General features: G+C 39.1%; 2 protein-coding genes across 3 annotated transcripts in view; one reads left to right on the top strand and one right to left on the bottom strand.

Annotated features, from left to right (window-relative positions):
- Positions 1-2,169, top strand: part of LOC108274938 (nuclear cap-binding protein subunit 1) — an 18,616-nt gene extending 16,447 nt beyond the window's left edge. For both annotated transcript variants that reach the window (XM_017485368.3, XM_017485367.3), the window contains exons 22-23: positions 1,222-1,335; positions 1,635-2,169. In XM_017485368.3, coding sequence (XP_017340857.1) covers positions 1,222-1,335; positions 1,635-1,748 — 228 coding nt within the window. In that variant the 3' untranslated portion in view covers positions 1,749-2,169. The remainder of the gene's footprint in view (positions 1-1,221; positions 1,336-1,634) is intronic.
- Positions 2,170-2,965: 796 nt separating this feature from the next.
- Positions 2,966-14,668, bottom strand: slc49a3 (solute carrier family 49 member 3). The gene is made up of 10 exons (XM_017485369.3): positions 14,304-14,668; positions 10,684-10,842; positions 9,906-10,122; positions 9,756-9,832; positions 9,464-9,601; positions 8,833-8,949; positions 6,954-7,106; positions 6,483-6,640; positions 6,275-6,387; positions 2,966-3,943 (listed from the first exon to the last, which is right to left on the bottom strand). The coding sequence occupies exons 1-10, from the start codon at positions 14,451-14,453 to the stop codon at positions 3,780-3,782; spliced, it is 1,446 nt and encodes a 481-aa protein (XP_017340858.1). The 5' UTR covers positions 14,454-14,668; the 3' UTR covers positions 2,966-3,779.
- Positions 14,669-15,728: the final 1,060 nt, after the last annotated feature.

Here is a 15,728-nt window from a genome sequence, read left to right on the forward strand (position 1 = left end):
GTTTTGTGATGAGTTATGGTCTAAGGCAGATTCCATGTGTTACTGTTGTAGTTTTGTCCAACAGTGGCAACAGCTGACAAATTTCTGCCGGTGTCTCCATTTATACCATTATACAGACCGCAAATTCTGATGTGTTGGCTCTTGGGTTTTAACTAGGGATGTCAATTTACAAAAATTTCCATCATCGATCGTCATTTACATTAATGATCAATTAATCGTTAACCTTAATACCACAGTGGCATTTAGCCATGACCGGGTGTGCAAACCTCACTCAAAACGCCAGCTTCCACACGCAAATGAATAAAATGTGTTTTTTATTATTATTTTTTTTTATTTATAAACTTGTCACTAACGCAGTCTCAGATGCGCACTCGGTGTATTCATATTTCATGCGTCCATGTGAGCAGATTGGTTGTTTTCTTCCTAAATGTGCGTAGGATGTTGTGCATATTACGGGAAATTTGGAGAATAAGAAATAGCGTACTTTTTTTTTTTTTTTTAAACTCATGAATGTCCATAGCGTGTTACAGGCCTACGCCATTTAGTTATTACTTCAGCGGTCCTGCTTGAAGTTGAGACTTTCATGCCTCACATGGATAACATTTCATTATTTATATATTACATGTTCAAAAGCTAAAGGTACCCGTTAGATGATATGCTAAACCATTTCGGAAGCTATTCTTGACAGAAAAATGTCCGGCTGAATGAAATTGATCCTCTCGAAAACATGACCTTCGACACGGATCGGCAGCATGTCATTTGCAATCGTTCAGTTATTTCTTCAGCCTTTCGAGCTCCAGTTTTTTCTCCCTGGCTAAAACGGAGGTTATTGTCTTGTTGGGTAGTTTCGTATCCTGTCACGGAGACTGCTGGATCCACCTTTTTCAAACGGTAGATCATGCTGCTCATTGTATTTTAAAACAGTCATAATGTTTGCAATGAACCTTCTCGCCATTTACACTAAAACGGTCCCAAACATAACGACGACGCAATCGCTTCATTTTTTGCCTCGTGTGTCTGCTGCACGTGTTCTGCGCATGAGCCAGCACACGCTTCAAAACTACACACTCTAATGGTGACCTTGTTTAATCGACCCTCTTAAGTTTTATAGATTTAATTATTAACGAGAATGAATTGACCGCCGATTAATCTTTTAGCATCCATGGTTTTAAACCGGCTAGATTTTCTTGTTCATTCTTAGCTTTCTTCTCTCTTTCTCAGCGTTTCATCATGATGCTGACGGAGCACTTGGTGCGCTGTGAGACAGCCAGTGTGGACATCAACACCTGCTGGTATAAGAACTGCATCGAGCGGCTGCAACAAATCTTCCTCATGGTACTTTTTCATTTCACATATGGCTTGTATTTACAAAAGCACAAAGTGTAGTTGCTACTTCATAAATCAAATATTTAACATTTTAGAGAACCTGCAGCTGTGTCCAGTAATAGCATGTCATGAAGGCTGATGTATTAAAGACTTATAGCAACTCCTCCAAAGAGCATTAGTAGTTCTCCTCGAGCACAAACAGAGTTGTTCCTCAGGAGATTTGGGTTACTAGACATACAAAATGACCTAGACGACTATAAACCTACTGTGCTGACTTCCTAATGATTCCTGTGTGTGTGTGATTGCAGCATCATGTGACCATCCAGCAGTACATGGGCACGCTGGAGAACCTGCTGTTCACGGCCGAGCTGGATCACCACATCCTGGCTGTGTACCAGCAGTTCTGCGCCCTGCAGCTTTGATCATACCACAGAACCCATGGCTCTAAACCCAAGCCCACAACCACCCAATTCAAACTTTTCAATCTTGGCTTGTATGTTGTGTGGCTTATTAGCTACATCCAAACAAGTAAGTTGAGCTTTTAAGATGGGAATCATTTTGTTTATTCTCAAGTAGTGATAACCGCTCTTAATTATTTGTGTAGCACATTTGTTTGGAGTTTTGTTTTGTTTTGTTTTTTGTTTAAGTCCAAATCTTTTTCAGTTTTCACACCTGGATCATAATTCTGCACTAGCTAGGAGCAAGTTTTATAAAACCTGAGGTTAAGTGGGCAGAAGAGGGATTTTAGTTTTATTTTGGCCAGACTGAGGGGAAAAACTGTCTGCAGTTTTATATATTTAATGTCATTTTGATCTGGATGTGATTAAAATGAGTCGAGTCTGAGCTCTTCTGTCACTGTAATTGGGTTTTTTTTGAACTGTAAAAAATACATGGAACCATCTTCCTTTTTTTTTTTCTTTTCTTAAGGAAACGGTGTGCATCTCTTAGTGATTCAGGCTGTTATTTTACAGCTCTCAAGAATGATAATGAGGTGAAAGTGAGGAGGTCCATGAAGCATAGCCATGTGGGTTTGTGAAAATAATACATTTTTGTAATTCGTTACATCCCATCATTAACAGTTTTTATTTACTTAGGTTTTATAGTTATTCGCCTGTTTGACTGGTCACTTGAATTGAACGAGTTGAATCCAGACTTCAATAACTCAAACACGTACCCTATAAATGGTTGCAGTTCGGATTTAATGTTTTCTGTTTGTGGAAAGTTAAAATGGTCTAGAAGATGGAATAGATGACTATATTTCTAATAAATAAACGGTCATCATCACTGCAGTATTATTGTACACATTTAAATAATGTTCATGACACAAATCTTTACTGAGGGAATCCATGGAACGTGTTACAGCTAAAAGCTGCAAAAAAAAAAAAAGAAGAAGAAGAAAAAAATAGTACAACCCCTGGTCCAGCTCATCAATTTTACATATTTCTAGCACCCTAAGTGGTGTTGACACAATTTTACAATTTAAAAAATGCTTCACTAAAATTATTTTATTTAGTGGTGTGGTGCATTTGTACCCCACCATCCTGTATTTAGAACAGTGCATTAACCTAGAGGGTATAAACCTATTATTATAATAATAATAATAATAATAATAATAATAATAATAAACATACAACATTCATCATGTGTTGTGAGCAAATGCACCATGTTTATTTAATGTCTAGAGTTAAACTTTGAATTCTCAATGGCATAAAACTTTTTTTTTTTTTTTTTTAATAAAAGAGGCTTGCCTCATCTTTTTCCCATTTTAAAGAAAAACAAATGTCAAAATATTCAAATGACCTTTTACAAGTATTTTAGCATGTTAAAAATACACTTAGAGACTTAATAATAATAATTATTATTATTATTATTATTAACACATTTATTTGGCTATGATCCACTCAGTAGACCCAATTTGTGGTTCTTTTGCATTCATTCTTGTAAGACCCCTGGTCTCATACATATGTATACACTCATTTCATTCATAATATTATAAATAAAATAAGTATTTAAAAAAAAACAAAAAAAACAACCACCATTGAGGTCTATGCTGCATGTCCCATAGTTCACACCACTTCATGTAATCAGAATCACTGCTTTTGAAATTTTGACCTATTTTTGTTTGGTGCTGTTTAGAAAATGAAATACCATGATAAATTTTTTTTTAAAAAAAATCGTAAGGTTGATGTGTCAAAATATTTAGGCTTTAGTTTGTACCCGAGCATGTAAAATTAGTAACCGTAACTGAATGACCATGTTAAAAATGCGCATTGTTTTAAAATATTTAGAAAGTAACAATCCTACATTTAAAAACGCCTGAGTTCAGAAACGTTTTTAAAATGCCATCATGAGGTAAAAGTTACTGTTACAGTACACAGGAACTTGTCAGTGGTTTCTGCTGCTGACTTTTCATATATATGCTGCCGGATGCTTTGCTTAGAGGTGGTGTCCCATCATGCATCTGTGCTTCTCTTCGTCATTCCTTCTGTCTCTGTTTGTGCGGAGTGGGTTTTGACTGCGTCAGCCTCTGCGTTGAGTCGCCGGTACTGTGTGTGGAAGATGACGACGAAAGTGCAGGAAGCTAAACAACACAATCCAGCCATCACCAGCACAGGCACTGTGTGTGTGTATGTGTGGGCAGAGACAAAGGGAGAGAATCAAATGAGTTTAGCACTATCAAGGCATATCTGGGCATGTAATGGAAGTTTTCAACGTGGAATGTTCCCTCTCACCCACTACAACTCTTTCTACAGTGAAGAGGAAGTGACAATGATGTAGAAACTGCCTGAGTCTCAGATAACTTAGAACAGGCTGTTCTGTGCTTAATCAACACTCGACTAGACTACTTCGGTTCAATTCAGACAGTGGACCACATCATAAAGCAGCTTTACAGAAATATAAATTTTACACTTATAAATGTATCCCTAAGCAGCAAGCCAGTGGTGACTGTGTCAAAGAAAACGAGACGAAATGAGGAAGAAACCTTGAGAGGAACCAGACTCAAAAGGGAACCCATCCTCATTTGGATGACACTGACGAGCGAGAATAGAAATAATTTCCCTTCTATAACTGTATACTGTAGTGAGAAAAGGTGCAATTGTGTAACCAGGAACGTATGAGCAACGCAAGAACATTAGCATCAGAGTTGTCAAAAGTTAACAACTGTCCAATGATGGAGACTTGACGGCAAAACTGTTCATAGTAATTGCAGTCTTACGGCTACCCAAGGAACAACATCCGCAGCCATCTTTATGGTTTCTAAGCGGTACCATCCATGGTAATCTCACTGATCTTTAGGCTGTCCATGTGGGTCCATCCTCACCAGCAGCGAGTGGGTTCCAGGTGATAAACTCCAACCAGAAGTACAGCATCAGGATGCATCAGACCGGTCCGGAGCAGCTACTTGACAAGTAGCACTGTGTGGAAATGTCTCCTTATAATACGAGGCTGATTGAGGCCTGTTTTGACCTTTTCGTATGTTAATGAATCCAAATGAGTTTGGGCCGAGTGCTGATGGTGTGTTTGACCCTACACCAGCTCGGTTATATTCCCACATGCTTAGAATGTAATTTTGGTCCTACTATGGTTAAAGGTTTTGGTTTCAGTCTACTTGCTGAACTATTTACAGTGCTGAGATGAGCATCTACACAACCTTCAACACTCTGACCTGTATATTTCAGTCATCTGTGGTTTGTTGTAGTAGTAGTGAAACAACCAATGATCATTATTTCACACTCTCACAACTCCAAATACATTAATGCTGATTGATGCTGCATTTCAACGCATCTCTTTTTTCATCATTTGTATCGGCTTAGCGGAAAATTCTTGCAAAAATTCTGATTACCTACACAGATAGGAGCAAATCCCTGACCAAGAGCTGTTCTTAGAGTTTTATCCAAGTTTCTACCACTGCAGTGATGCAGTGAATGTCATTTTTGCTTTCGCAAAGGATGAAGATGAATAAAATCTTTCACGCTTTATGGCCAAAAGTATGTGGACACAACCGTTATACCCATATGTGGTTCTTCCCCAAACTGTTGGCACAAAGTTGGAAACACACAATGTCTTTGTATGCGGTAGCATTACAGTTTCTGTTCACTGGAACTAAGAGGCCCAAACCTGTTCCTGTGCACAAAGCGAGCTCCATGAAGACATGGTTTGTCAAGGCTGAAGTGGAAGAACTCGAGTGTCCTGCACAGAGCCGTGACCTCAACCCCACTGAACACCTTTAGGGTGAACTGGGGTGCAACTGTGCACCAGACCTTCTCACCTGACATCAGTACCTGACCTCACTAATGCTCTTGTGGCTGAATGAACACGCATCCCAACAGCCACGCTCCAAAATCCAAGGGAAAGCCTTTGCCAGAAGAGTGGAGGTTATTATAAGCAGCAATGGGACTAAATCTGAATTAGGATGTTCAAAAAGCACATATGGGTGTGATGTCCACAAACTTTTGGCCATATAGCATGGATGTGACCAGTACACTAAAATTTTCTTTGCATAATCCCCAGTTTGTTAGGTAACTAGGCTTGGACAAAATGGTTAGACATTATGATTTCCCTTGCATGTAGAATACCAGAGGGTTTGAACCCCCAACCTATTATTAAATATTTCAAATCAACAACTTCCATTCTTGTACTTTCCAATTACTCTTCCACTATACTTCCAGTTCAGAGAGATTATCTTGATAAATGCTGGAATATTCCTTTAACCCAATGGTGCACAATCCAGTCATAGAGGGCTGGAGTCCAGCACAGTGTGTTGATTATTAGCTCTAACACACATCCTAAACCTGGTCATTAACTGCTGAGTTGAATTGAGAGATTTGTGGTTTAAAAAAAAAAAAAATCACCACCAAACTGTGCTGGACTCCAACCACCCAGGACTGAAGTTGCAAACCCCTGAGTTAAGAAATTCTCTGCTGCAGTATGATTGTGCACCACTCACCCATCCAGCTCAGGTTGGCATCATCACCTGCAGCGCACACGGACAGAGGAGAGTGGGCCAGTTTTGTGGTCAGAGCTGGTAAGAGCATGGTGTACACAATGGACTGGATCTGCCTAATAAAAAAACAAAACAAACATCGTTCATAAAAAAATTATATCTCAGGACCTTTAAATATTTAATCTAAGAAATAGTATAGGATGATTTTTACCCGGAAATAAACACGAGCCCTGCTGATGTTGCCTCTCCAACTGGGTAAGAGCACTCGACTGACAGCTCCATGGCAACTGGATAGCTGGCGAATCCGAATAAGCCGAAAAGAGCAAAAACTGCACCAATTATGACTTTCTGCTCCTCCAACTGAGAAACCTGGGAGAATTTGGAGAAACCCTGCATGAGTTCAGACTGTAGCCTGATGGATAAAATCCTATTTATATACATGGTATAGACAAGTGGTTCTCAGAGCAGTCCTCAGGGCTCCCAGGCCCTCTCCAACTCCACATTTGTTGCTTTAATCCCAAATTGTGTGAGATGTAGACCATCTGGAGGGCCCTGGGGACTAGTTTGAGCGCCACTGCTATTAGACAATTTGCATGAATTTTCTTCAGGATTCCAGTCATGCTAAAACAATACGACACGCATGTCCTACAAACAATATCAATAATCTGACTGTTGTTCTCACCACTGCAAACGCGGTGCAGGACAGAGATGTAAGGCACATGCTGATTTTGATAGATTCTGTGAACAGCTTTGTTTTGTCCACAAAAAGGCCAAGGAAAGCAGCTCCAATCACTCCGGACACGATGAAGAGCGCGCCACACAATCCTGCAAAGTCCTGCCACAGGGAAACAACTCCTTTCATTACTTAGCTCTCACCAGACATGGGATGTTAATTTTTTATAGTAGTAATTCTAACTGTAATTCAAATGTGCTTCTTCTAATACATTAGTGTTTCTATAGTAACGACTCATTCACAGGAGCATGCATAATCTAAGGCAGTGGTTTTCAAAGTGGGGGCGGCCAGGGGGGCCTCAACGATTTGGTGTGAAAAATAAATAAATACATGATTTTCTCTTTCTCACTCTCAGACAACCACAGACACACAATCAATTCCTAATATAATGTAATGTAAAGATGCAAGATGTAATTATTCATTAAAAAAAAGGGGGGATATATTCAGAAGTCTGTATTTTTAATGTGTTTTAAACACATCTTGCAAAAGGGGGGCCTCGGTCAAATGTTAATGTCATTTGGGGGGGGCCAGTGATCTAAGCCTAATGAGAAACCGATAGAAAACGCGTTGTTATTTAACAAAGAAAAATAACATTGATATGGTGACGCTTTCTGTCAGGATATGTTTATTTCAGATTTCTACAGAGTCCGGGGCTTTCAATATGTTTCCTGTCACATAAAATAAATAAATGTGTAATAAATTAAATTGTAAATAATGAACTTCAGGATAGTAACAGTAACTCCACTTCACATTACACCACCCCCATTGTCGACTATTTTCCAATAACAGCACTCCAAGTGTTTTATTCCTTACATAATGGACAATATGTGGTCAAATCCAGAATTCTTGGCACCCTTCTTCCTCCTCACTGTGCAAAATTGTTTTTTATTTATTTATTGGCCCTGATTGTGCCTCATTCTCTTTTAACTGCTTATGTATTTATATCTCAGTTTCGTCCCTGATAGAAAACGAGTGATGGTTCAACCCATACTTATCATTACGCATCTGGCCCACATTTCACCACGGAATAACTGCGATGAAATTTCTCTGAGTCTGGCATCGGACATTCACAAGTTAGCTGTTTACAGCTGGGCCACTTTTGGCCCAAAACTGGAATGCAGCACATTTGTTGTGTTTGTACCATTTTTGGCCTGCAATCCAAATGCTGTTAAACGCTTTAAATGTGTGCTTACTGCTGGGCCGCTTTTAGACCACAATTCACTTGCCATTACCAAACTGGTCCTTATCTACCTAAATTCAATCACATTTGGCTTGGAGTCACCGGCTGTTTTGTATAGAAAACTGATCTGTTCCACTGTAATGGATGAAAAGTGGATTTTCAATACAACCCATAGACCGTGTATAAAGTGATGCGACCTTGAATGTGATCAAAGGCAATAATATACTGTCTTGCAACTGTGAGCAATAAACTTTGCTTGCATTTTCTCATTTGTAAGTCGCTTTGGATAACAGCATCTGCTAAATGAATAAATGTAAATGTAATGTAAACTGAATTTCAAGGACCTTTTGTTTGCATATTCTTTTTGTTAATACATTTTATTTGAAATGTATTAATGAAAAACACCATGCTTTAAACCATTTACAGTGACCTGAAAAATGCTACTTTTATCCAGATGTCTTTGTTAGAGGAAATCCTCTAGCGGTTTGGGTAGAACATTTTAAATGACTGCATATATAAAATAGTGTGAAATATTTTGAACATTAAGAAGCGTAACCAGTCCAAAATCCTAACTCCAAGCACCAAAGATAAATAAAGAGGTTTCTTGATAAACCTACAACTTAAAAATCAGTATGGGTTTTGACTTACATTCGAATAGCCTTTGACACAGAGAATCTGCTCGAGCAGTGTGGCGAAACAGGTGAAGATGCCGATGCCTGAGCCGAAACACACCAACAGGATCATATAGGCTTTATTTGTCAGCAGCTGCAGGGGGAAAAAAAAGGAAATGAGATGCGCTTTTACCAAAATTACAGTGGCCTACAGTCAGCTCCAAAAGTATTGGCACTCTGTCAAGATGGGTAAAAAGCTCATTTGAAAAAAGTGTTTGTGATTAATTCTTTCATATGTTTCATGTAAATTTACACCAATTAACCACAAAAGACATTTTTTCAACCTTTTTTACCAAGGGTGCCATAATTCTGGAATTGATGGAATGTTATATGACTGGTTACACCATCTGTGAACTCTGATTAAGCAGCTTTTCGGTAAAAAAAATTAATAATGAATAGTGGAACAACAAAACAATTTTCTGGACGTTTATATGTATGAGTCTGTGTCCAAGTGTTTTTTATTTGGTTTTTGTTTTTTTCTCTTATTTGACATGGAGCTTGAGGAATGTTCTCGAGTAGTCGAACCCCCCCCCCCCCCCCCCCCAGTTTAAAAATGTGTTGTGAACATGCCCTATAAGAATGCAAAGCTCTGAAAGTGTGTGGGGTACCAGTTTAATCCCTTGTAGGAAAGGCTCAGAGCTGGAGGTGTCTGCGCTGGCAGAAGGTGGCGTTGGGGGAACGCTCTTTTGGATGCCCACTGTTGCTAGGAAACAGATGACGATGGCAGGTATAGCATATATAAGGAGCTGTAACAGTGACAGTGTGTTAGGGTAAAAATATTGGTGTAATTTGGTAAAAGTACTTAGTATATTGAACATCTTTTCATATAAATGGATATACTGTATCTTTGCACAAGTATCTGTTATATTATTAAATCAAAACTATTGATTTATATCTTACCAGCATGAAAAGGTTATTGGTTCTACTAAGGATCATTGGGGAGAAGATATTAACAAAAAGCAGCCCAAGAGGATTTGCTGGAAAAGAAATATCAGTATTAGTGTATGGCTGTCTCCATTAGAACACCAAAACTGTTGAGTGGTGACTCACACATTGAGGCGATCATGTTAGCCGTAGCGCGTTGGTGCTCGGGGAACCACAGAGCTGCTAGTTTGGTAGGGGAGAAGATTACCAGAGGCTGGGCCAGAGAGCACAGAGTCTGCCCAGCCATCACCACGGGGAACATTGTATTCTCTGGCAGATAGCTGAGCACACCCACCACCCTCACTACACTGCCAGCCATGTTGAGCCACGAGCCCAGAATCATCTGTAGTAACAAGCAGACACACAGAAGCTTCATAAGCACTACTTGACCCAGATTTAATCAATAGTATGTCATCATAATTAAGTCATTTATTTAGTTGTGAGAAGTAAATTTGGTCCAATGTACAACCGTGACACAGCACAATATTTCATCTCATTATACAAAATGGGTTCCTGAAGGGTTCCTTGACTTGTTAATGGCTTTAGCTTTTTTAAAGCGCCCCTACTTGGGACAATATCTGAAACCCTCTTTTGTAGGGTTCTACACAGAGTTCACTTCCTTAGACTATAAGCCATACAACTTTCCTAAAGGTTTCTCTGTAGTTACTGAATAATTCATAGTAAATACTGAATAATATGCTTTGAGCTGAATAACTGAATAATAGCCTAGGACTTTCAACGTTTTGTTTTTTTCTCGTTCTGACTGAGTGACCTTTAATTATTACAGTATCTTGGGAACTTGTGCCTGCCATTATATCAAATGCTCTTTGGGGTGGGGACGGCGGGGGAACCCAAACCAAACCAAAAAAAAAAAAAAGGGAGGCTGGGTTGTATTTGTGCTTACAGTGGGCCGTAGTCCCAGTGTATCTAGCATCCACGTGGTGATGAAGCTCAGAGGGATGGCCACCACCATGTAGACCACAGAGAGCCAGTTGACCTGGTCCAGAGTCACATGCAGATGCTCTGCTGTCTGGTCCGCCACAGGGGCGAAGGTCAGCCATAGCTGCAAAAAACGCACATTCACTGTTTCAGTTCAAGATTAAATGCATGTGTAGGCAAACAGCTATGTTTAATTACGTCCTGAGCAGTATGCGCTATTGTGTCTGGGTTTAAAAAACAACAACAAAACAAACAAACATAGGATACAATTTGTGCATCACATCATCTAAAGAGTATATTTACTTGAGCAGAATAATCCCTTCATGCACTCAGTTTGTTAAATTAGACTTCCCATTATTCATGCTCATAGGCACTTCAGTAGCGTGGGACAAATGTTTCAACCAGAAACCGATGAACACAATGTGAAACTAAAAACACACTCACATGATCGGATCCTGATGACTGGTCTGCATTGTGCATAAGGGCATTAATGGTCACCATTACACTCTGTAGTTCTCCATTTACTGAACATGCTGATGTCAGGGCTTGTGCTCTCGTTCAAACTATTTCTCAAACATCTTTCAGAAACCCAGAGGCCTCATAAATCATATGATTACAAGGTATATATATGGATACGACTCACAAAAGCTGTTGTATGAATAGATCCTAAAAAATATGCACTTACCAAACCATTTCTACCCACAACTCAACCTTACTTCAATGGATAATTTCACCTGGATACTGTAGACTTTTACCTAAGAACTGCTGCTGTAATCAGAAAGGACTATCCTTTGCTCATCCCAGTCTGATTCCTCTGAAGGGTTCTTCCTCATGTCATCTCAGGGAGATTTTCCTTGCCACAGTCACCTCTAGCTAGCCCATAACAGGTCTAACTTTAAATCTAGATTTCTGTAAACTTGCTTTGTGACAATATATAGTGTTGAACAAATGAAAGTTTATGTCTTAGCACGAGGAGAATTGACGTCAAATTAAATAGCTGACCAGTGATGCGGCACAAATCCATTCCAGTGCAGGACTCCATTCGGCTTGACAATAGTAGCATTGTCTGAAGAGCTAGCAAACATAAAAATCATCCTGAATTCACAGCCATTTCTGCAGTTAATTTAATGCATTCGACTGAAAATCCAATGGGGTTTCACGCTGCCTGCTTTGTGCAGGCATAAATTATTACACTTATCTTGTGCGCACCCTTATTCCATAATAATGTACATTTTTTTGAGCATGTAGTTACAAGTGTTTACACAGTTCAACAGAGCTTATAAATTTGTTAATCCGGGCTTCCTGTAGGTGTTAGTCTAAATTATTTAAGCATGCGCACTTCTCATGAAGGTTGAATCAGGTTACACAAGATAAACATGAACTCTGCCTTGCTTTTGAAGTAATGGGGTTGGAGTGAGCTGTGAGGGTAAACTACTAATCGGTATTATTCACTTTGTAAATACAGATGAAGTTGGAGTAAGCTGTGAGTGCGACAAATTAAAAAAAACAAAACAGTGGTTCTGTTATGTTGTAGGAGGCATTTATTTTGGATCCTCTTCGAGGGAAGAGTTACTGCAAATCAATATAAAGTTTTCTGACTCATCCCCTTTGTCCTATGATGAAGCATGTCTATCGTGATGGGTGTGCTTGCTTCCAGGGTGACTCGACTTCATTAACAGAGCACGAGGGCTGAGTGAATAGTTTGAGGAGTAGGAAAATAAGATAAATCATATGTTAGAGCATTCACAGCCATCAGATATCACCTATGGGAGATTTTGGACTGCTTTGTTAGACAGCGCTCTCCACCACTATCATCAAAACACCAAATGAAGGACTATCTTTTGAAAGGACAACCTTTATGCCTCCAGTACAGATTAGAGACGTGTAGAATATTTACCAGGACCCACTGAAGCTGTTCTGGCTACTTCAGCTGGCCACACACCTTACTAAGACACTTTACGTCAGTTTTTCATTTAATCTATTTTTGACTTGGTTTAAATAGGCATGCTAATTTGGTATATTATTTAGTGAGAAATAGGGCATGCTTTCATAACCTCTAGACTGAACAATTGCTTGATGGCTGTCCTGCTGTTTCTATAAACCTCAAGCAGTATAGTCAGTATAGTCTATACTAGTCTATAGTCTGCTATTAATGTTGAGAATCACACAACTCTGTGAGCCTGTGAAAGTGTTTTTATCACCCCTAAACTCTGAAAGAGTGTTTACGTTAATTCCTAATATTAGGAATGTTCTATAGATTCTGATTGAATTTGTAATTGATTTGTAATGTAATTCTCATCTATTATGGTTCATTGTTTAATGATTGTAGATTGTGATAATAAAGTGCTTCCTTATACATACTTTGTTTGATATTTTATGGTCAAGCAAGTTGAGATTTTGGAGTGTAAATAAATGATTAAATGCCTTGCTGTGTATTACTGCCTTGTACCCAATCAATGAACAGGATAAAGTGGTTACTGAAGATGAACGAATGAACAAATCAATAAATTATGATCTGTCTATCCGTGCATTCGTTCATTTTCCATACCGCTTATCCTACACAGAGTTGTGAGGAGCCTGGAGCCTATCCCAGGGAACTCAGGGCACAAGGCGGGGACACTCTGGACGGGGTGCCAACCCATCACAGGGTACAGTCGCACACTCATTCACACACTATGGACAATTTAGAAATGCCAATCAGCATATGGCGCATGCCTCTGGACTGGGGGAGAAAACTTTGTACCCTGAGGAAACCCCCAAAGCACGAGGAGAGCAGACAAGCATGCAGGGTAGAGGCAGGATTCGAACCCCCAACCCTGGGGGTGTGAGACAAACATGCTAAACACTATGCTACCGTACCCACCTTAATAATGATGATAATTAATAATATTAATATTAGAACAGCAGTACATATGTATTTAATGGCAGACCTATAAGGTTGAATGACATGGCCTGTGGATACATCACAGTACTCCAGGACCAACCTGACTCATGCAAACCTGAATACTTACATTGTTAAAGCACTAAAACAGGTGATTATTTTCCTTTTAAAAATTTTATTTGACCCCCTCCCTGCTGAAAACCCCCCCAATAGAAACCCTCATAGAATTTGTATTGGTTTTAATGCTTATAACAGGAATTGTTTTGTTTTGAACAGAAACAGCAGTAGTCCCTGTGGGTCTCTACTGGTAATTTGTTGCCTTCTATTGTTGGCATGTTATATCTAGTGGACACCATTAAGGATTGGAATGGATTTAATAGTTAGCTGATGGTTTGTAATGGTATGTGTCATGGAAACCATTAGAATGTCTATGATAGTTTCTATTGTTTTTGTTTGGGTTTTTTTTTCTCCAGCATGGTTTTCATTGTCCTGATGTGATATGGAGATGCACTCATTGATTATTCCCATGCTGACCAAAGGACTCCTGATTGAAAGCAGCAGTTTGGACTCAAGTCAACAAACAATCACTCTTCACTTTTAAAGAACTTGTTTTACAAGCTTTCCCGCTAACTCGTTTAAATATTAGAGCATTTGTCCCTCTTTTTAAAAAAAATTTTTTTAAAAAGTAATTCCCAGTCACTTACCACTGAATTAGAGCAGTTTAACACGCAAAGTACCAGTAATATGAACCATCTTCTCTTGTACACTCTGAACTCGGGCGCTGTCCTGCTCTGTGAGGAGTTATACTCAACCCGTACTTCCGAGGATTCAGTGCCAAGTCCTCCATCCTCCATAGAGCAGCTTTAAGTGGGACGTGCTGAGACTGAATCACAGCCAGGCAGTGGGATGAACATTTCAAGCAGAAGAGTTCTTAAAGGTTGTTAACTAAATCTCCAGCCATATAATCCATACGTGGCGAACAGTAAACATATCCCCAGTTCCGTATGTTGCTCAATGACACTGCCGGTGAAAGAGCCAGGTAGGAAAAGAAAAGGAAACAACCAATACTGTAATAAGGCACACAATTGTAGCCACGCCCTCTCCCTCGTGACTGATGAGTCATAGCTCCAGGATGCACGCACGGTTTGAAGTTGATGCTGGCACGTGCTCGTGCTACTTTATTTTGTCTGCGTTTAAGTTATTCAAGTTACAGCTGAAGGTAAAAGTTTGCATTATGCTGAAAATGAAATGCGTATACTGCAACAAAGCAGCTATCTTAAATAAGGCAAATGGAAATGGAGAACGTCATTTTAAAAGAACCAAAAAACTAAATCAAACAAACAAACAAAAAGTTGGTCATGACCGTATGAATGTCCAAGAAGAGAGTCACAATATATACGGTACATCACGAGGATTAGGGAAAATTATCAAAGCAATCTGAAAGAGGGGGGGAAATGGTTCATCATAGATTCTAGATTGAACCTTTAAGAGGTTCCCCACAGGGACGAACAACAAAACTATTTTAAAGGTAAGAAGAGAGATGTAAGGAAGAGAGAAGGGAAGGATAAATAGTACAAGAGGGTCGAGGCAGTTATTTTGGGCAAAGAATTGGAAGTATTTGCCTAGAAAATATTAATAGCACATTTAAAAATTTGATTTGCAATGAAAAGTTTTAGTTTTCACCGCTATTACTTTGACTTTTCATTCACATTCAACATTTGCCCATTTTCTTGCATGTGATAATATAAGAGCATCTGTGAAATCCAACATGCCTCTAAAAGTATTAAAAGTTGTTCATTAGTTATTTTGTCCTTATGGCATGCAAACCTTTACACTGTAGTGAGAGGCTTATGCTTTAGTCAGCTGTTTACAATTCATTCAAGGGCTAAGTATGCCTGTATTTATGTAGAAAATAAACCAAAAGTATTTATGACAGGGGATTTTTTTTTTTTTAATGAAATAAAATAAAAAGTGTGCTTGCGTGTCATTTGTAAAACAATAGTGTACCATTCTGTTTCCAGTTCTTGTGCAGCATCTTTCCCTAAAAAAAAACGGCTCAATGCAACTTTCTAAAATGAATGAGATGAATTATACACGCTAACACGGGACTCCCGACCTCCCCCATTCAC

The sequence above is a fragment of the Ictalurus punctatus genome, chromosome 14 (assembly GCF_001660625.3).
Source record: "Ictalurus punctatus breed USDA103 chromosome 14, Coco_2.0, whole genome shotgun sequence".
NCBI lineage: Eukaryota > Metazoa > Chordata > Actinopteri > Siluriformes > Ictaluridae > Ictalurus > Ictalurus punctatus.